We start from the raw sequence: 22,728 nt of genomic DNA, 5'->3' as shown, positions 1-22,728 counted from the left end.
TGAGGGTGGCACAAGCAGCTACTTTTTTACCATTAATTCCCTTACTTGTTTTAACAAGGCACTTTTCAGACTACCTAATGTGATTAAAGCATATTATGATATTAATTGCCAGATTCCATCTTAGTGGGAATTGAAAATTTTTGGTCCAGATTTAGACCTACCTTGTCACCTGCTCCATGGGTGAAGCTAATGCTGCTCAGACTATATTTAGATACATATATTTAGTTATTATAGAGAGTTACTGTAGGGTACTGATTTATTCTCAGTTTCCCTAGAAGTGAAATGCCAGGCTTTAGAGTACAGTTAACAACAGGTTGAGGGGCAGCTAGGTGGCATAGTGGATAGAACATTGGCCCTGGAGTCAGAAGGACCTGAGTTCAAATCCAGCCTCAGACACAAATAATTACCTACCTTGGGCAAGTCACCTAACCCTATTGCCTTAAATAAAAAAAGAAAGAAAAGAAAAGAAACAGGTTGAGTTAGGGACAGGAACTCTTAATTTTAACTTCCTAAACTTAGGGTTTGGCTATCTATCACAAAACTCTTTTGAATAGTGCCTGAACAGCTGTTGTTAGTGCTTAACTATGCTAACCATCATAAACACATATTTCTCCTCTATTTTGGTCTCTTTGCCTTAATATGCCTCTCCTGATTTTCTTATTCTCCTCTTTTATCCTTCCCCTGTTTAGCCTTGAACTTGCCAATGATCAATGACATTCACAGGTAGTTCTGATCTTGGGAGATACCATGATACTTGCTACCCATGTGACCTCCAAGTGACCTTAGGGAAACTCACTGCACTTTCTGGGAGTTCCATTTCTAAAATGAAAGTATTAGACTAATTTAATCCCTCTAATTCTAAATCATAAATTCTGTGGTCCCATTTGGGGGTACTCATTCAGACCTCAGAGATGCAAGGAAAGTCTGTAAGAATCATTTAAGGGGAAGTAACGGTAATTATTTTTCTTTACAAAGAGGAAGGAAACACTTTTTGTGTTAAAGACTGCTTAGGTAAAAGGTATGACATTCTAAAAATGTGTTTAAATGTATAAAATAAAACACATAAGATTATAGAGAATCCATTATATTGAAATACAGCTATCTATCTATTTATATCTGTCTAAGCCAAGTTCAGAGACCCCAGGTTAAGAACCTATAGGGTTCAATTCAATTCAATTTAAAACAGTTTATAACTGCTTACTGTTTGCAGAGAATGACGTTAGAATGAGGAAAACTTAGAATTTAGGTAAAACCTAATCCCAACCTTTGTGGAACTTCCATTTCATAGAGGAAAGCCTATACATATAAGTATAATACAGAATTATACATAGTGAATGGAAAACAGTGCTTTGTGAGGTCCATTGAGAAAAAAGTTGTTACTAGCTTGGGGAGGTGATTAGGGATGGTTGGAAACCAAGAAAGATTTCAAGTAGAAAGGACATTATAAGCATAGAGAATAGTATTGACAATGATGGGAAAGTGCAACACATGTTTATAGAGAAGGGTAGTTCACTGTGGCCAAAGTCTAGAGTACGTGTTAAGATGTCTGAAATGTCAGGAAAATAAATTTTGGAATTGAAGAACTTTGATGTGGTCAAAGAATGTGAATAGAAAATTTTAAGAAAAAAAATCAGCTACCAAGTCACATAAAAATGCTCTAAGTCACTATTGATTAGAGAAACCACCTTATACCTAACATTCTGATTAATAGGACAGAAAAGGTAAAAGACAAATGCTGAAAGGGATGTAAAAAAAATAGGGACACAGATGCACTGTTGGTGGAGATGTGACTTGGTGCAATAATTCTGGAGAAAGGACTTTAAAGCTAGATATAGATATAGAGATAGAGATAGAGATAGATATAGATAGATATAGATATAGACATAGACATAGACATAGATCCAGCAATACCATTACTAGTTCAAATCTCGAAGAGATTAATAAAAAGGAAAATTGACTATCATATAAAAAATATTTATAGCAGCTCTTTTTGTGGTGGTAAAGAATTAGAAATTGAGGTGATAGCCATCTAATGAAGAATGAATCAACTTTCAGTGGTATATGATTGTAATGGAATTCTATTATATTATAAGAAATGATAAGAAGGATGGCTTTACAAAAACCTGGAAACATTTGTATGCATTGATACAAAATGAAGTGATCAGAACCAGGAGAACATTGTACACAAGTAATCATAATATTTTAACAATGGTCAACTGTGAAAAACTTAGCTACTCTGATTAAAGCAATGAGCCAAAACAATCCCAAAGGACCTATGATGAAAAATTTTATCCATCTCCAGAGAGAGAACTAACGAATTCTGAGTATACATTGACATATTATTTTCACCTTATTTTTCTTGGGTTTTTTGGTATGTGTGTTTTCTTTTGTAACTTGGATAATATGGAAATATGTTTTGTGTGACTTCATATAATAAATATCAGTGCCTGTCTTAAGATATTCAATATTAATATATTCTTAATATATTCATATATTCAGGAGGGAGAGAAATTGAAATTCAAAATTTTTTCAAAATGTTAAAATGTCTGAAAAAGTAGATTGGAAATGTTTAAAAAAATAAATAAAAGTGTATTTTTAAAAAGAAAAGAAAAAAGTAACACTATAATAAACCTGGAGTGAGAATGAATAGTGCTGAAACTTTCTATCAAGATGATTAAAGCAGCTATTACTGGAATTCTCAAATTACTCATCACTACTTTCAATGGTATTATTAGTTTTCCATTTGAGGCAAAGAATAGAATTTGGAATTGTTCTTTTTTCAAGTAACAAATATTTATTTTATTATTCTGTTCCTCCTACTATCCCACCACTTGAGTAAATTTTTTAAAAAATATATAAAAACCAAGTCTTTAGTTGCATAGTTCAGCAAAACCAATGCCCAAAAAAAAGTGTCGGCATTCATCACCTCTCTATCAGATGGTGAGTGATATGTTCTATTTTCATCCTTCTGAACTCAAAGTTGATCAGTGCATTGATCAGATTTCCAAAATCTTTTCAAGTAATATTTCTCATTTTATAAATTGTTCTTTTAATTTTGTTCATTTTGCTCTTTGTCAATTCAGAAAGAGCTTCCAAATTTCCTTTTAAATTGTCCATTTCATCATGTTTTATAGCACATATTGCACTATGTGAATAAACTCCAAAAAACAAATTTCTATATATTTTTATGTTCATGTAATTCCTTTATTTTTTTCTTTGCTACATTCACCTAAGAGTGAATCAAAGGGGATGCAGAGTTTGGTAACTTTCTGGGTAAAGTTCCAAATTGCTTTACCAGCAATGTAATATTACCTGTTTTCCTAAACCCCCTCCAACAGTTTACATTTTTCTTTTTTGTTATCTTTTTTAGTTTGATAGGCATGAGGTAAAACCTCATAGCACTTCAATTTGCATATCTCTATTAATGATTTAGATCATTTTTTCATGTGATGGTTGATAACTTGAATTTATGGGTCCTCAAAGAATTCTCAGGTCACTAATTATTATCAGTGGTACCCTTAGTTATTCAAAAGAAACAAATGATAAATTTGGATTTATTTTTAAAAAATTTTTTTGAAAATTGCTGGACATATATCTGATTTATTGTTCCAACACAGAATTTTGCCTCTTAGTCTTTAAAGACATCAACATTTCCTCTTCTAAGTAGGTAAATATTGTATGATCCTTAAGTTACTTTATATAACATTCTGATAGAAACTTTGAGCTATTTATATATTCTGAGAAAAGCTAAGACTTACCTAATTGTCCTGATATAGATGTGAAATTGAGGCAACACTTGAGAGACTAAAGAAACTTGAGCGAGATCTCAGTTTTAAAGAGCAGGAACTGAAGGAAAGAGAGAGACGCCTGAAGATGTGGGAGCAAAAGCTGACTGAACAGTCCAATACTCCTGTAAGTATATGCTATAACATGAACCTACTCTTTCCCACACCCCCCCCTTTTAAAGAGCATTTAGAAAGACTGGCTAAGCATGGCAGCATGGCATTTACTCTCATTTCTCTCTCCCCATGGCTTTGCAGGCAGTAGTTTGATAGTGGTCCATCATTTACCTTTGAGTGATATTCATAACAAATTCCAATTCAAAAACACACAGAAACCCATGAGCAAATGTCTTATATTTTTGGTTCTGTCCTTGAAAACTATTTTTCAGTTAGTATCTTTATAGATAAGAAGTTTTTTTAACATTATTTTCCCATCACTTGCTAAATCTCAATTCTGAGAAAATATTCTTAAATGCTGATTAAATCTTAATATATCTCATTGATGATTTACTAGTTCATTACCAACACAGCTTGGTAGCAACTTGTACATTTAAAAAACCAACATTGCTAGAAGGAGTAATAGCTGAACTAAAATTTAACCATTTTTTCTCCTTTTTCTATATTTACCCAAATATCTTAAATATGAACTAATAAACTTTCTCAGACAACCCAACCTGAATGTTCATGGTGCAATTCATTAGTATTAATATGATCACAGAGGTCAGAAATTTAAAAATATAGAGAGATATAAAAAGTAGATTCACCTAAAGTATCTTGGTTTTTACAAATCTGCTTTCCCTCAGAGAAGCAATGTGGGAAATATTTTGGGGGGTTGTTTGTTTCGGTTTGGTTTTGCTTTTTGCAAAGCAATGGGGTAAAGTGATTTGCCCAAGGTCACACAGCTAGGTATTAATTAAGTGTCTGAGGTTGGATTTGAATTCAGGTCCTCCTGACTCTAGGGCCAGTGTTCTATCCACTGCGCCACCTTGCTGCCGCTTGGGAAATCTTTTTTAAACAATAAAGCTGCTATTTGTATGACCATCAAACCTATCACTATCACTATTTTTTTTATTTTCTTGTAATAAGCAGGATTTTTTCCTTCTTAAATTCCAAAACTGATGAAAATACAGCATGTCATTCAATTTCCTTCAATTTGTAGTTGATCTAAGCTATCTTAAACAAAATCCAAGCCTTCTGCCTCCCTTTTCCCCTCCCCCACTTTTAAAAAGAAAACCATTAGGAAGCCTAACCTCTCTAATGTTCTGTTCATAGTAGGGGTCTCCATGTTAAAAATACATTTAATATAGTTCTCCTAAATGAATATAGGCATGTGTATGGTTTTTCTTCAATGTCACAAGGAGTTAAACAACACAAATGACTTGTACTTGATTCTCAGAATTTTGAGAAAGAAGCTTTTCAGAATGAATGCACATAGTCCTGCTTTTTACTAATTACAAAGAAGTCATATCTGAAAAGATGTTAAAAATTATTACTGTATTATAAGAAATTAGTATTTTAAAAAGACAGATTGTAAGAATACAAGTAAGAATTTTAATATAATAAGAATAACAGCTGATATTTACATAGCACTTACTATGTGCAAGGCAATAGGTGCTATTAGTATTCCCATTAAAATGGAAATGGAGACAAGCAAAGGTTAAGTGACTTACCTGGAGTCACATAGCTAGTAAGTGTCTGGGCTGTATTTGAATTCAGGTCTTCCTAACTACAGGTCCAGAGTTCTCTCTATTCTACCTAGCTGCTTCTATCTTTGACTACCATGAGGACTACCAGAGTAACATTGAAATATATTTCATTAATCTATTATTGAATATTTAAAATATAGGGCATTTAAACTATAGTAGCAATGACCTTAGAAGAGAGAAAAGAATAAGTTCATATTGGGGTGATACCATTTCAGGACCCATTGCTACTAAACTTATAGTAGTTATTTATAAAGTCAGTCCTTGTGGCCTAAAGATGATACACAAGGGAGTCATTTGTTCATGATCATTCAAATGATTAGGTCAATTGCTTTATTTCTAAGATGGCAAGAACAATTCTTACCAAATGAGTGTATTTTTTTCTGTTTTGTTTTGTTGTTACTGACTGTATCACTTTATTACTGCTATTAATTATTATTACTCCCCATTATTAATTCCCTCTACCAATGAAGATCTTCACTTGCTCTGCAAGTGATGTCTTAGGGTCTTAGGGACTTGTACTGGGCATTAAGAGGTTAAATGACTTGCTCAGGGTCCCAAAGCCAGTATGTGTTAGAGGATACATTTGAATATAGGTCCTCCTAACTCTTTGAGATCAGCTCTCTGCTTTGAGAGATAATGTTTCTAAATATATGGAAACTTTAAGCTATTAAACCCTACTTGGAAAAAATTGATTTTATCCTATTTTGTAAGCAGGTATTTTCAGTCACTTAGAAGGATAATTTAGTGGACTTTTTAAGATGTCTTTTTTGCTTAGTTTCTTGGCATGGATTATGGTAAGAATTTGGGGTTGTGTCTTAACACAATAACACTATTTCTGACTAGTTAGTCTTGTACTAGATAAGAAAACAAATGCTTTTATGATCCTAGGCATTATTCGTTTACAATAACTTGCTTCCACTTAAGGAAGCTTTCAATAATGTAAATGGGCTAATGAATGTCACCCAGTATTGATCAGAAAGAGATGCAGTCTTCATGTATGTTCTTTTTATCCTTTCTCTCCACCCCACCCTTCCCTTTTAGAATCAAGAGCATAAGTTTTCTGTGCTGTTCTTTTGGCTTACCTCTTCCACAGAGAGCTGATCTGCTGAAAGGAAAGAATGTTTTTATTCAAATAGTTTGTATTTAACAAGTATTTCATTTGGGTATAGCATAGATCTGAATTCCCATTTAATAACAAATATAGTGTATATAATAGAAACTTCAGAAAGTAAAAATACAGATTTAAAGCAGTAGCTGTGACAATGGTTAGATGTTCTAATTAACTGACTTCTCCTCAAAAATGGCAAATTTCACTTAGGCAATTCTTGTATACTTCAAAAAATTTAGACTTCTATTAATTTGTGCTATCAGATCAAAGACCTTCCATGCACTGCATGATGTTTTCATGAATTGTTATGGCCAAAAGAACTGGTGACCAATTTGATAACCAACTTTCTGGTGAAGACTTTCTGCTCACTTAGTTAGCCTGATCCTGCATTCAGTTTGCTAGTAATCTCACATGCAAAATTTGTCTAGCTTGGAGGAGTTTGTGTTCTATTGACATATATGACCTTTGAGAATCTAGAGGTTACTTCCATGCCACAATGAGTAATAAAGGGGAAATATCTTTGCATAATTGAATAAAAGCAGTAGAATTCTCTAAAAGGCATTTACCCCTTTATGAATAATGATAAGTTGGTTATCCCACTGTCAGTTCTACAATTATTTGAGGGGATTAATTTTCAAGTCATTGTTTGTTATGTGGAGACTAGGTCATATGCCAAAATATATTGTAATAAGGGAATTCCTCTTTTTATTCTTTATTAATAGGAAAATATTTTCTATGAGCACCTAGTATATACTAGGAAGGCAACTCAGAATGATCTATTGTAATTTCTTTATAGTCTGTTATGGCATGAAATAAGAAAGACTCCTAAAAATGAATAAAGAGTGAAGATTGTTCTTAAGCACTTAATAGTTGAAAACCACTTAGGGAAGCTGGGAAATTTGACTGAAAAGGAGAAATACTCAGTTTCCAAAGCAAAAGGGCTTAAAGAAAAATATTTTTCCACATCACTGCAGTCTTTCAGCTGGATTCTATGAAGTGACTTTCTTGTATTGACATCTCTAGAAGTATTTTCCTAATAGAATAAGATGTCATTCAAAAACTCAAATATAACTTTAATGAAAGGATTGGAAAATCAGTTTTTAGACTCACAATATAAAGGTCATTCTGGGAGGACAGTAATTGCACACCGTGCTACCACAACATTACCTAAATACTGGAATAGTCCTAAATTGCTGTAAATCCTAATTTGGTTAACTTTCTTGAAAGAGAGACAGTAACTTTGCCAGATCTGAGTTACTTTACCCTTTATTATTTTATGATTATCAGTATGGAGTCAAATAGGTTATTGAGAGGTATATTTCATAGACAAAACATTGTTTATAACTACCACGAACAGAAAACATCTTAGAGTAAAACACTATTAAAAGATAGTCTGAAATAGAAGAAAATGGTAGGGTTAGAGGAAAATGATAAGAAAATTCTAAATTGTTCTTTCCTTCTCAGTTTTCACATGTGGCTATTTATTCATTTACTTATGATTTTTAAATGACATAGACAAAATATGCAGAATATTAACAGAATCTTAGAATTTGAGATGTGGAAGGGACTTCAGTAGCCATCAAATTCAACCTAAACAAGAAAACAATCACCATTTTTTAATATTCCAATGCTTGTGGTCAAATAAATTATTTAAATCAGAAATGTCCCCAGATACATAAGAAATGGAAAGAGTTAAGGGGGAAATCTCTTTTTTCCAGTTCTAGCCCATATCCAAATGTGACAACAAGTAAAAAAAAGAAAAGAGTCTGGCTGCCCTTGATTCCCCAAAATTCTCTTGCCTGCTGAACTGTCTTTGCACCTTTTCATGAACCTTTCTGCTCTGGGCCAGGCTTTCTTGATTTCTTTGGTTTTGTTGGGATTTTCCATCTATTTCTTTTCACTTTTAAGTGTGACAATTAAAATGAAAAAATTCTATGGTAAAGTGAAATGAACAGAAACTAAGACTGCCGTCAAGCCATTTTGTGTAAACAAAATGGAGGCTTGGAAAGATATAACTTTTTCATTTGAAATCGTGTTCTTTTTGGTTATTCATAAATGTTGTCCTGTCATTTGTAAAGAACAAAGCAAAAATGAAATGAACAGACTTTAAATGAATTCCTTCTTTAGTCCCTGAGTTCATTTCACTAACCATTTTACCTTCTGTTTAATTCTAGCTTATCTTGTGGTGCCTGTTTCCTCAATCAAGTTTGGTTTTTAACTCTCCTTTTTTTTACTTCTGTCCTTTCTTCCTTTTTGATAGCTTCTCTTGCCTCTTGCTGCAAGAATGTCTGAGGAGTCTTACTTTGAATCTAAGACAGAGGAATCAAACAGTGCAGAGATGTCATGTCAAATCACAGCAACAAGTAACGGGGAGGGAGATGGCATGAAGCAAAGTCTACAGGCCATGATGGTGATGGGCTTTGGGGATGTCTTCTCAATGAACAAAGCAGGAGCTGTCCTGCATTCGGGGATGCAGATAAACATGCAAGCCAAGCAGAATTCTTCCAAAACCACATCTAAGAGAAGGGGAAAGAAAATCAACATGGCCCTGGGGTTCAGTGAATTTGACATGTCAGAAGGTGACAATGATGATGACGGTGATGAGGATGACATGGATGACAGTAGTGAATGAAATCAGAAATCCAGAATTCTCTTAAGCCTGAAAGCAAAGCAATAAAATTTTAAATGTTCAGGAAAATAAACCTTGTAATCTTGATCTATATGAAAAAACAGTCAAGGAGGAAAATCAAACACTGTGGGTTGTGTTGTTTTTTTTAGGCCAGTCACATTTACTATGGCAGCACTCTCTGTTTAGACTACTACTGATTTATTTTTGCTTAATGAAATTTTGAAGGAAAATAAGAAAAATGTTAAAAAAAAATAGACATAGCTCACAATTCAACTGTAATGTGGTGCCTGATTACAGAAATTTCTGTGGCTTAAAAAAAGCACAATTGACTTTCATGCTGAGGACATTTTAAGATATTTGAAACAAGAGTGTTTTGTATTGTGTATTTGGCTTAATTCTATTTCCCTCTTACTATGGATAAAGATATTTGTATTTCAAGTAAGTGCTCCTGGCTCCTATTTCAACCTAAATACTTGTTTCTGCTGTTAAACTATTCTTAAATCAGAGTAGTGAATTTATTACATATTTATTTTGTATGAAAATACTTGGTGATGTCAGAAATGCTTGGTTGTGACTGAAATTTTTGACAAAAGAACCTGAGATCAAAGAAGGTTGTTTCAAATACCTATCTTCAGTAATACCCAAACAAAGAACATTTTCAACACCAAATTGCTATTTGTATAGGATCTTATCCCAAAGTGCCCTAGTGCTTCTTGAAATACAGTTGCTTAAAGTAAAACCTGAGCAATTTTATCAATAACATGTTAGTGAAGACTACTCATCTTTGAAAGTGACAGCAAATGCTAGAGTCTTTTATGTTTATCTCTACAAGCTTCATCAGTGCACTTTCCTCTAAAAGTTAGCTTATATTTAATGTAAATTAATTCAACTTTATGCATTAGAAAAAAAAACTCCTATTGATGGGGTTACTACTTCCTAGCCTTTTGGGCCCTAAACATGGCCCTACTTTCAGTGGTCAGTAGGGATGGAAAGTAATCTTGAATTCTGAATCTATTTTTCAGAAGAAATTAACCATTATGAAATAAAATTCAAAGGAAAGATGATCATATTTATTTTGGGGGAATTGCACCAGATTCTGTATCTGAATAGCTCTCTACCATGGCCTAATCACTAATTTGGTTCTCAAACACTTGCGCAGAATCATCTGTAAGCTACTATGCTTCTTTCTTCAATGACTCAGAGATTCAGAGCTTGTACAGAGAAGCTAATGTTTATTTTTCTGGTGGCTGCTTAAGAAAACTGGCAAAGCTAAGATATTTCCTAAATGAAGTAGTGTTAATAATCTGTTTCCAGACTAAATTATGAAGAAATTTATTTTTTCTCTTGTAACTAAATCTCATAAAATGCCAATGGCTATTGCCATTTTCCCCCCTTAAGAAAGCCTAAAAAAAAAAAAAGACTATTATAAAGGTTACTAGTTATACATATATATGTATATATATATATATATGTATGTATATATATTGACTGTTCTTTCCAATCCCATTAGCTAATATATGCCTGAAATCAAGTCTCTAAAACCTTGATGTTCCTATACCCTTAGAAAGTTAAAAATACCCACAAAAAAAGATCTAAGTTGTGCCAGCTTCTCCATTTGGAGTAGATATTAATATTTTTTGACTTAATTCATAAGATTATTCAGGAAGACATTGATAATTTTACACTCATATTTGAGTGACCATAGTTCTACTTCTTCAGGAGTAATAAATCAAATTGCCAAAGTGAGAACATGCATTTTCAAAATAATAGCTACTACATTTAAGAAAATCTATAATTCTTATATTCTCAGCACCAAGAATAACAGGGTTAGAACTAATTTCCAAGGGAAAGTGGGGTATTTTAGATTCTGAGGAAGAACAAAATCCAACTTGTTTCATTCTCAATTATAGTGAATCCTCAGTTCTCAGAGGAGGAAATTCAAGGAATTAGCTTTGTTATTTATTCTGCCTTTCCCTGTAGTTATTACTTTTTAACAAAAAATATCCATATTTGATACCAGCACCAGGGATGAAAGACTCAATTCAGATTGTGGGATCGATGATAAAGACCTTAGTTTATCAAACTTCACCAAGTAGTTTAATCAGTCACATTTTTAAGAGGCAGCATTTGGACTTATTTGCTATTAAAGAAGCTAGGATAAAATCATTGCTCTGTTGTATACTATGTGAATTGTAGAAAGTAGCCAGATTTTTCTGGGTTCAATTTCATTTTCTGTCAAATAAGGGGACTGCCCTAGGTGATCTTTGTGATCACTTCCATATAAATTTATCCATATAACCCTTTAATCAGTTCAGATATGCATCACTGAACCTCATTGGGTTCAAGGGACTTAATTGCCAGGTCAAACAATCAATTAACATTTACTTTGCACTTATTATGTCTCAGACTCTCTGCAAAGTACTGGGATACAAAGGAAGACAAAAATATGTGGGACCCAGAACAACACCTCATAGTAATACTACAGATTTGGCCTTGTCTTTTTCTTTTCTTATTTTTTAAATCAAAGAAGTAAAGATTTTATGAGTGATAATTTAAAAAACCAGTTATTGCAAGTTAAATATTATTATACTAGCTATAGGTTGCCACATGTCAGAGTAAGACCACACTACACAACTATTGCTGAGGCTACCCAACTTCACCTATATATTTTGTTCATTTTCTTTCTGTAATCAGGCACCTTTTTACAGGTTTTGAAAAGGACTTCTTTTCCAGGATAGCATTTAAATATTGTCTCAGAGACAATCTATTCTATTCTTTGCCTTTTAATGTAGCTTGATGGGCACACATGCAGCATTTTTCTACAATGTAAAATTAGCCACTACCAGGAAAATCTGGAGGACAAAACATTTCATTTTCTCCCCCAGAATTCAACTTAGTGTGCGCACTCTGATACCTGTGTGGAGCTTTCTGGCATAGGAATATTAACTTCAGATTTAGTTTCAAGCACCTCTATTAAATATTTTATATTGTGTGCTGAATGTTATAATACCTTTTTAATGTCAGACACAGTACACTGCATTTATTGCTTTTGCACTCATGAAAAAGTTTTGTACTAAATAATAGAAAATGATACTATTTATACTCTTTAAGTGTGGTCAGATGAGCTTTGAATCGATGGCATTTTCACGGTTGTTTTTTAAAAAAAAATTTTTTTTTTCCTCTCTCTCATTCTGTTGGGATATTATTCTGAGCAAGGCCGGTGCCAGAATGTTGTATAAGAATCTGTATGGAGCATGAAATTATAGTCTTGTGTGGTGAGACTTTTCCGTCATTGTCTTACTTCCTAGTAGGAACTTAATATTCCAATACAAAACCAGCAATGTATTCAGTAATCTCAATGGTGTCATACATTTCATTTTGATGTGAACTTTTTCCTTTGCTTTCCTTTGTTCTAAAACTCTATTTTGCAATAAACATTTTGACAGTAAATTCTTTGGTTATGTGTTGCTGTGTATGCAGTGTCTGTGTTAGCTTGGATCCCCAAACACCTTCAAAAGGGATTGATTGTCACAGATTTACTACTTCCCCCCCCCCAACCTCTATGCAGTGAATATAGGCATGAAGTTTAAAAAAAAAATATCAGTAAAATGAATGAACTGATATGATACTAGGGTAGAGAATCAGGTGATTTTTTTTTCCTTGTATCTCATTGGAAAGGTGAAAGAAACATCTAGAACAGTGGATATTACCATGTCTCTCATGAATCCAGTTGAAGAGAATTATATTGACTGCATTAATATATGATGAAGAATGTAATGAAAGTGATAATCCACTATATCTTTTCTAAGACATTTCAAAACATGACAGCCTTTTCCCCCAATGAGGCTTCATATTATTCAATTTTTTCTGCCTTCCAATGGGTTCTACCAATCAGGGGTCCAAACTTTGGGGCATACTGGCCTCTCATTTAAGGGTTTAGAAATGAGTCATCTTTAAGACCCTCATTTCTATAAATCTCAAAAGACACATTCTATTCCATGCCTTCTAAATTCTTCACAAGAATAGCACCAAAATTACTGTCTTTGACCACTACAAATTCAGCCATAAATAAGATTGCATCCAACACATGTTCATTTCTAGATTGTGTTTGTCTCAGCATTTGGAATCTGTATAGATCACTTGCACCCCCATACCATTCCCTTGGAGAAGGAAAAATCTAGATTAATCACAAGAAATGTGTCCTCAGTTTTCTGTGTTATTTCTTGAACTGATCAAAAGTTTCCATTTTACATTTGTTTTTGTGTTTTGGGAAAGGGAATGATTTGCCTTTACAGCTGGATTCAGCTGGTAACACAAGCATGTCTAAAATGTATTTTCTTTGATCCAGCTTAGCTTTTATAATCTATTCCCAAGTCATCTTCTCTTCCTTTTCTTTAAAACAGGTGAGTACATGTATTTGGTAGCCTCTGCAAGCATCATTTATTAAAGAGGGAAGGAGAATAGAAAAAGGTTGCTTTCATATATTGAACATAGAAGGCAGCATATTTAGTTAATGGAATAATAGAAATTTCAAAAGTATAAGGATTCTTCAAAAAGACATAAAAAAGTACAAAAAGTGTATTAACCTAGACATTTAACATGGAGACTTATCTGCTTCCTGACTTTCAAACTTTCCCCCAAAATCTGGTTTCATCCAATTTACCAAAATTGATTTCACATTATTAATGCAAAATGAACTTTTACTCCATGTCCTCACTATCCAAGAAGTTCTTCTTACCTCTTCTTGCCTCTGCCTTTGTTGTTCCTTTAGCCCAGACTATTCATCTTTCTCTCTGCCAAATCCTACCTATCTTTAAGGCCCAATCTAATTACCTCTTCCTATAACTACTATAGCCTATGTTTTTTTCTTTTCTCCTGAACTCCTAAAACCATTTTATTGAACTTCCCAATTTAACTTTTAACCAAACACCATCTCCTTTTGATACTTGTTAGTATTGTTTTCCTAACTAGTCTATAAACTCCTGAAGGTAATATCCTCCTTTTATCTTTCTTCTTTATCCTCTATAACACCTAACCCATGCTAATTGCTCAACAAATACTAGGTAATTATGGAAGCTGTACAGTACAAGGGAAAAGTTATAATATCTAAAGTCAGAAAACTCCCTAGGTTTCAGTTTCTTCATTTGGAAAATGAAGGGGTTGGACTGAATGGCCCCTTAACTTGACAGCTTTATGATCTTAGCAGTCTCCAGATTTTCTTTCTCCATTCTTCTTTTACAAAGGAGCCAAATTATTTTTTCCTAAGATATAAATATGACCATGTTACTCCTCTTCTCAAAAACCTGCTGCAGTGGCATTCCATTGCCTGAGAACAAATTACTAACTCTACAGTCTAACATTTAAAGCCTTCGACAGACTGATTCTAGCCTCTCTTTTCAAAATTATTTCCTATCATGACCCTTCATGCAATTATGTTCCAATCAAATTGATCTATCATTTATTTTCCAGTCCCATTCTATACTTCCCTGCCTCAAATATAAGCTCTCCATATCTCCATCTGTCAAAATCCTTCTCTTTCTTTAAAGCCTATTCCAAAGGTTGCCTTCTCCAGTAAAAATTCTCTGATCCTCTTCCCAAGTAAATGGATTCTCTTTCTCTTTTTTTTTAAATTATCACTCATAAAGAGCTTTCTATTTTAGTCAATGCATATTGATGTACATTTCTTATCATTCTTATTGGATCTGTGAGCTCCTTAAGGGTGGCCACCTTGTAGTTTCTTTTTTGTTGTCTTTTTTTTTTGTCCCCCAGTACCTGGTATAATGTCTTTCAAATTATAGATATTGGTAAAATGAAATTGATGTTCCACCAACACACATTCTGATTTTTTTATACTGAAAATTAAAAACTGCCTTGAACTTAGCACTCTTTTCTCCTCATTCATCAAAAAGGGTGGCTCATTCAGAGTGATTCAGAGGAAGGACTATATTCAGTGTAATCCTACTAGATATTCAAATATTTTGACAGCTTAAATTCCTAAAAGTTAAGGTCTATATCTTATTAACATTCAATTCACGGTCTTATGCTTATATTGATGGAGCTTTAGAATCCTCTAGAATGCAAGTAAGCTTATTGAAGGCATTGTTTAATTTTTGTTTTTGTATCACTAGTTCCTAATTCTTGATAAGTCCTTAATAAATGCTTGTTGATTGATTTGTCTTTGGTACCAAAAACAATTTCTGATAACCATCTCCATAAAAAGGTCTCTTGGTTCAGAGGTGTCAAACACAGCAAGAATACTGCCCACACCACTCCCAAGTGTATCTAAAACCAGATTAAAATGTTTTGGGGAAATATTTATTAAATAAAATACAATAAAGAATAAATAATATTACATTTTAAAACTCAGTCAATTTGTGGCCTACAGGGATCCATAAATGTGAATTAGTGGCTCCCATTTCTATATGAATTTTATACCACAATCTTAGAGGATGGTGTGTGCATATGTCAAAATAACAGCAATTCTTTTTTTATAATTATTTTCAAATCCTTCCCCAAGAAAAAGTTGCTTATCAATATAGGTATAATTAATTATCTGTGATATATATCAGTAACTTGGTTTCTTTTTAGAGTTATATCCTAATAGCTATATCTACCATTCCCTATAATTGCTTGAGTTCTATCATTACCTAAAAATGCTGGAGGAAACTTTGTGTGGCATTTATCACAAAAGATCTTCAAGCATTAAGATCACAATGAAATGTAAAATCAGCATAGGAATGTTTAGGGTCTTAATTCTGGAGATTTTCTCCATTGGAGTCACCAAATAATCCCTGAAATTAGGCACAGTTAAAGTCTGGAAAAGTTTCCAGACCAGCACTAAATATACAATTATCCAAAAGAAAAATCACATTTGGAAATCATGTGAACTAATTTTCTATAGCTTTTTTTTTGCAAAACAATGGGGTTAAGTGACTTACCCAAGGTCACACAGCTAAGGTAATTATTAGTTGTCTGAGGCTGGATTTGAACTCAAGTCCTCTTGACTCTAGGGCTGGTGCTAACTACCTAGCTGCCCCTATAGCTTCTTTTGTAGAAGTCTGTGCACCCAAATCAGTTTGCTCACTAAAACACAAGATTTTGTCCATAAATGATTCCTAAGTGATTCCACAAATTATTATCAATTAATAATTTGCTACACTAGCTGAATAAACAGACACCTTTTCCTTACCAACTCTTTTTTTTTAGGGTTTTTTTTTTTGGCAGGGCAAACAGGGTTAAGTGGGTTGCCCAAGGCCACACAGCTAGGTAATTATTAAGTGTCTGAGGTCAGATTTGAACTCAGGTCCTCCTGACTCCAGGGCCAGTGCTTTATCCACTGCGCCACCTAGCTGCCCCCCTTACCAACTCTTAATTGTTAGAGGTTTGGGGAGAAAGAATAGGGATAATAATGATTCAAATGATATTTAGCAACCTGCATATGAAAAGAAGATCTACAGTATTGACTGTGCATCATCTTGAATGAAATTCACCATGAATAGGGCTAGGTCTCATGGGATGCTCTTAAAAACATCATGGAGAAGGGCAGCTAGGTGGCGCAGTGGATAGAACACTGGCCCTGGAGTCAGGAGGACCTGAGTTCAAATCTGACCTCAGACACTTAATAATTACCTAGCTGTGTGGCCTTGGGCCACTTAACCCCATTTGTCTTGCAAAAACCTACAAATAAATAAATAAATAAATAAATAAATAAAACATCATGGAGAAGGATTATTCTATACTGAGGAGTGATCTACAAGTCCATTATTCCTATTCTGTACATATTTTGTTATACACATATCCATTAAGTTGTAGTGAATTCTTTGTTAATATTGTTTGCTGCAATTGTTAAAATCATGGAATGCTTATAAAAACTTCTTAAGATCAGACAAATATTGACTTAGACAAACCTAGTGAATCAACAAAGTCAAATAGGCAAACTTTAATAGGAGTTAGGTATTATGGTATTATTACTCTTTTCTCCTTCATATTTCCCCTGCAGCTGCTGCCATCCTTTGAAATTAGTGCGTGGACAGAAGAAGATGTGGTAAGCATCTTTGATTATTAGTTCCATTAATTCTTTCTGGACATATTTAGAAAAACTTGGCAACAAGAATTTTAAGTGAAAATGGAAGTGACCATTGTCATTCTATTAGCATTATATTTCTAGTTTTCTTATTATAATCCATTGAAGATTTAAAATGAACCTTTAATAGCAAAACAAAAACCATTTGAAGTCATTCAAATACCCCATGCTCACATTGATTAATCTGGAAGATCATAAATGAATGTGGTTGAAAAGTCATAAGAATACATCAGGGTACACTTCAGGACTAAGTGGCCATAATCTTTTTGGTTTATTTTGGTTTTTAAGAAACCTGACTAAGCTACTTTTGCAGATTCTTTTAGAGTAGATTTGCTAAATTAGAGACAAGAATTCTGCACAGCTGTATAACATTCCTGCCCTTCCTGCTATTTGACAAGCTACATAGCCTCATAGTTGCCATCTTGAGCTTAAATTTCCCACATTGGAAACACAAGGAAATTCCTGAAAGTGTCTGCAGATCCTAAAAATCCAAGAGGTTTCTGAAAATTGGGCAGGGGTTCTAGGTATCCATATGTCAAAAAAAAGGTGTCATTTTAGTCATACAAAACTATCCAGTGGCCATCTTAATTAGCCCTTAGTATTTATATGCAAATAGGGATGAATTTTCCTTAGGGATAAAATGATAATTAACTATATGATATTTATCACATACTCAGAGTTCAGGTTTATATTCTCAATAGACCATTATAATGGAAAATAAAAATAGGTTAGAGATAATCCAATACCTAGAAAGGATGGGCTACCATACTAGTAGAGAGATTGAGACTTTCTTCCCTTACTACCATTAAAGGATCAGATGGAGGTCTGATGGATTTCTGGTGATCATGAACTAGATTACTTTTGGTTAATGAAAAGCAAGCACCATCTAAATCTTTGATACAAATAGGGTTATAGGTCTTCATTACTGCCATTTACAAGGTTTCTCTAGCACCTTTCTTTTTGAACTGGGTAAACTACCTTACAAAAAAAAGAAAAAAATATTCTCACAAAAAAAACTGCTTCTTGTATTTATTTAATCCTTCTAGAAACTCAAGTTTGCATACTATATTCTGAGGTCACAGGGCTAAAAGTAATCTTAGAATGAAATGGTAACTTTTTGTTTGATACTAAAAGCTTGTACCAATATAGTGTTAGTGTTAGTTAAAAGGAATTGTGCAAAAAAAAAAGGAAACTGAGTAACAGGGACATTAAACAATTTATACAGATTCTCAAAACTAATAGAGGCTTGGCCTTAAATCCAAGTTTCGTATATTCCAATGCATTTTTCCTATTCTACCATATAACAATAACAGACATTTATATGGTGCTTTGCAATTCCAAAATTCATTGTATATACATTCTCTCATTTGAGACTCATTAACACTCTGTGAGGTGTAGGTTTTATCCTTGTTATTTAGGTGATGAAACCAAACCCCAGAGAGCTTAAGTGATTCATTTGTGATCACTCAGCTGCTAGATGGGAGAATCAGATTTGAATCCAGGGCTTCCCTGTTTCAAATGTGACAGAGTATTTACTATTCCATTATGCCTCTCTTACTGTCTAGGCCATATAGAGTCTTTGTGTGATTACTAGATGATTTGAACTACATTGAACTCTTTCAATAATGATAAGGACTAACCCTGTAATCTCATTCATATAGAGAATTCCTGGATAAAGAAACTTCCTCTAACCAAAGCTTAGTGAGTTGCCTAGAGTATAATGAGGCTTTGGGATTTGCCCTGTCATACAACTGGAATGTTATCAGAGGCAGCACTTGATTTTCTTAGCTCCAGAGCTGACCCTTTCAATTATACTCAATTCTTATAACAAATGAAAAATATAAATACCAAACATAGAAACAAAGTTTCTATGAGATTCTCAAATCCTCAACAGGACACATGTATCTTTTCAAAAAATTATTTAACTGCTCCTATAGTTTACCTCTAATATAGTGTATAATTAATTATATATTAAATTAATAATTTAATTAAAAATCAATATTTTAATATTAAAATCCTAACACTATAAATAGCAAGACCTTTCATTTTCCCCTTGGAGCAAGAGCCAGAAATTCAAACTTAAGGAGAACTATATAATATATAATATATACATTTGAGTAGTTGACTCAAGTGCCATATAAATTTTCAAAAAAATCTATGTCAGTGTTAAAAACAATAGAATGGAAAGGTAGCAACAAGATTGCATTTTAAACTATATTCTACTGCTTTTCCACAGTACTTTTGGATGCATCAACTCACCAGAAAAGGCAAGTGTAATAATTATTTCTTAATTCATGGATTTAGTTTCCACTGAGACCTGGTTTAACCTGATTCCTTTTGTTTCTTTTCCACTATCCCCTAGGTGACTCTTCAGAAGAGATGAGTATATATGCAACCTTGTTTAAAGAAAATAACATCACTGGGAAAAGGCTCCTACTTCTGGACGAGGAGGACTTAAAAGACATGGGCATTGTCTCCAAGGGACATATTATTCATATAAAGGTATTTCAGAAAAGACACATTGAAAACATGAATCAGTGTCCTATGATTACCAAGCATCATAGTTTAAATGTTGAATTAAGAGAATATCCAATTTTTGACCAGTGGCCTAAACTAAATCTAACCCATCCAACAAGTTTTAAAATATCAAAGTAATTAATCAAAAAAATTAAGTTCCTGCTATGTGTCAGTCATGATGCTAAACACTAGAGATTCAAGGAAGCCAAAAAAAACCCCACAAAACCAAAAACAAAACACCTAGTACCTACTCTCAAGGAACTCAGAGCCTAATAGAGAAAACAAGATACAAACGACTATGTAAATAGAAGATTTTTATTAATAAATTAGAGAGCAAATAAAATAAATAGCATTAAGAGGGACCAGAAAAGACTTCTTTCAGAAAGCAAGATTTTAGCTAGGATTTGAAAGAAGCCAGGAGAAGGAGTTGAGGAGAAAGAATCTGAGGAACAGAGGAATAGCCAGTGAAAAAAAATCTAAAATTGGAAGAGAGAGAATCTTGTGTAGGAAGTCTAGAGAATGTGGAAGAAATAAAATATTAGCATCAAGACTAATATGGCATATTTTATGTGACTGAACATCTATAATTTATATCTGAGGGCTTGCCATCTTGGGGAGGCAGGAAAGGGGGAGGAGTAAAAATTGAGAACTCAAAACCTTTCAAAAACTGAATGTTGAAAATTGCTTTTACATGTAATTGGAAAAAATAAAATTCTCTTAAATAAAAATAGTGTAAAATCATGAGAGAGGGGGAGAAAAGTGTAAGAAATCTGGAAATGGGGGCAGCTAGGTAGTGCAGTAGATGGAGCACTGACCTGGAGTCAGGAGGACCTGAGTTTAGATCTGGCCTCAGGTACTTAATAATCACCTAATTGTGTGACCTTGGGCAACTTGCTTAACCCCACTGCCTGGCTGAAGAAGAAGGAGGAGGATGAGGAGGATGAGGAGTTGTCGTCAGAGGAGAAGTCGTCTAAAAGTTTTGTTATGAAAGACTTTAAATGAAAGAGAATTTTATACTTGATCCTAGAAGTAATAGGACTTCATAGGAGTTTATTGAATAAGGCAAATGGAAAGAGGGGACTCATTAGTATGGTCAGACCTTCATTTTGGGAAGATCTATTTGACAGCGGATTGGAAAATGGACCAGAGCCAGGGGATACTTTAGGTGGGAATACAACCAGAAGGCTACTGCAGCAGTAATGAAAGCCTGCTCCAGAGTGATGGCAGTGGCAAAGGAGAGACGGGGGCATACTCAAGAGATGTTATGAAGTAAGAATCAACAGGCTTGACAATAGATTGGATTTGGTGAGTAAGAGACTATGTGGAGTTGAAGATAATGCTAGTTTGAATGTCTTGGTGACTTGAATAGTAGTGCCTTCACAATAATACTAAAGTCAGGGGGCCACTAGGTGGTGCAGCAGATAGAATGCCCACCTGGAGTCAGGAGGATCCAAGTTCAAATTTAAGCTAAGACGCTGACTAGTATGACCCTGGGCAAGTCATTTAACTCTCCCTCCCCAACCTCACCATTGCCTTACTGGAAGAAAAAAAAAGAATAATAGTAAAGTTAGAAAGAAGAATATGGGGGGAAAATACCACAATTCAATAATAATGATTTTGAACTGGAGTAGGTATAAACAGATATATTCTGACTTTCCATCTCCACTCATCCACTTTGCTTACAAGGTCTACATGTATTTCTAAGGATTCTTATTTAAGACTGTTACAGGGAATTTCAAAATTAAACCACTGAAGAGGGAGTGGATCCTAGAAAAATTGTAGTCTCCACAAACAGAACCTTGCCTCAAAATGAATGTAGCAAGGCAAAAATAAAAGAGTAAAGCAGTTGGCCTCCTAAGACAACTTGAGAGGGGCTGAAGTCTCTAAAGTTTAACTGCTAATTTTTTTAATTGTGGGGCCTAAATCAAAGATAGCATGATATAATGGAAAAACACTTTATTTGGAGTGAGAGGACTTTTGTTAAAATCACAGCTCTGGCTTCTTACTACTTGGATGACTTTGGGAGAGTTATTTAATTTCTCTGGGCTTCAGTTTCTCTATCAGACAGATGAAGAAATTGTACTTGTTCTAACGTCCCTCCAACTCTAAATCCCATGAGCTAATGAACATTATTTGTCAGAAATGCTGCTTTTAGGGAATAAAACAAGACTTTTTTTTTTCATTGGGATTAAGAGAATTTGTTTTGGCAATAAAAGAAAAAATTCTGAGAATCAACTTTCCATCAATACCTCCAATAACATCCCAGTGCTCTTTAAATTATCAGTTATGGGCAGTGACTGATTTTAAGCTTTTTAGACAGTTTAATGACAAAAAGAGTACCAGTCCACTCAGATTGGCTTTCTGCATCCTAGAGTTGATCAAGGCTTCCCAGAGATTGTAGCCTCTGAGCATAACCAAAGGAAATTGGATCTTTTGCATGAGCATGTCACAGTTTACATTACTAATGAATATACACAATGCAAAAATTCAGTCTCTTTTCTCTTATTGGGATAAAGTACAGACAAATGAATATAAATGTAGACCTCAAGAAATGAGCCAGCAAAGAAGTCCCTCTTGCTCATCAGGAAGCTTTCTGTCATTCTGTCATAATTAACCATTATTTAGTTAAGCCATTAAGGGTGTTTTTCTGTATTGCAAAGGTCCCAAATGCAAGCACATGAGATTATGTTGTTCAAAAGCTTATCTTCAAAAAAATAAAAAATAAAAGCTCACCCTCAACACTAGTTCTTCTACCTCTCTTTAAGAGTAGCCTGGAGAGAATAGGGATGTAATGATGATTGCAGAATATTGATGGGTAAGGGAAGTTTGCACATCATCCCAACAAGACTTAGAATCATTCTGTTTCTTGTGGATAGCAGAGGGTAATGATTGACAGATATCAT

General features: G+C 33.8%; 1 protein-coding gene across 3 annotated transcripts in view; it reads left to right on the top strand.

The window, feature by feature from the left end:
• Positions 1 to 22,728, top strand: part of MAP3K20 (mitogen-activated protein kinase kinase kinase 20) — a 219,088-nt gene that overhangs the window by 144,923 nt on the left and 51,437 nt on the right. For 2 of the 3 annotated variants that reach the window (XM_074215694.1, XM_074215695.1), the window contains exons 11-14: positions 3,777 to 3,912; positions 17,225 to 17,269; positions 19,545 to 19,575; positions 19,671 to 19,810. In XM_074215694.1, coding sequence (XP_074071795.1) covers positions 3,777 to 3,912; positions 17,225 to 17,269; positions 19,545 to 19,575; positions 19,671 to 19,810 — 352 coding nt within the window. Of the gene's footprint in view, positions 1 to 3,776; positions 3,913 to 8,856; positions 16,459 to 17,224; positions 17,270 to 19,544; positions 19,576 to 19,670; positions 19,811 to 22,728 lie in introns of those variants that run through there. The other variant, XM_074215696.1, reaches the window with a different exon arrangement.

Source organism: Macrotis lagotis, chromosome 1 (assembly GCF_037893015.1).
Source record: "Macrotis lagotis isolate mMagLag1 chromosome 1, bilby.v1.9.chrom.fasta, whole genome shotgun sequence".
NCBI classification, from domain to species: domain Eukaryota; kingdom Metazoa; phylum Chordata; class Mammalia; order Peramelemorphia; family Peramelidae; genus Macrotis; species Macrotis lagotis.
The sequence above is the reverse complement of the archived record's forward strand: the minus strand, read 5'-3'. Positions and strand labels throughout refer to the sequence as shown.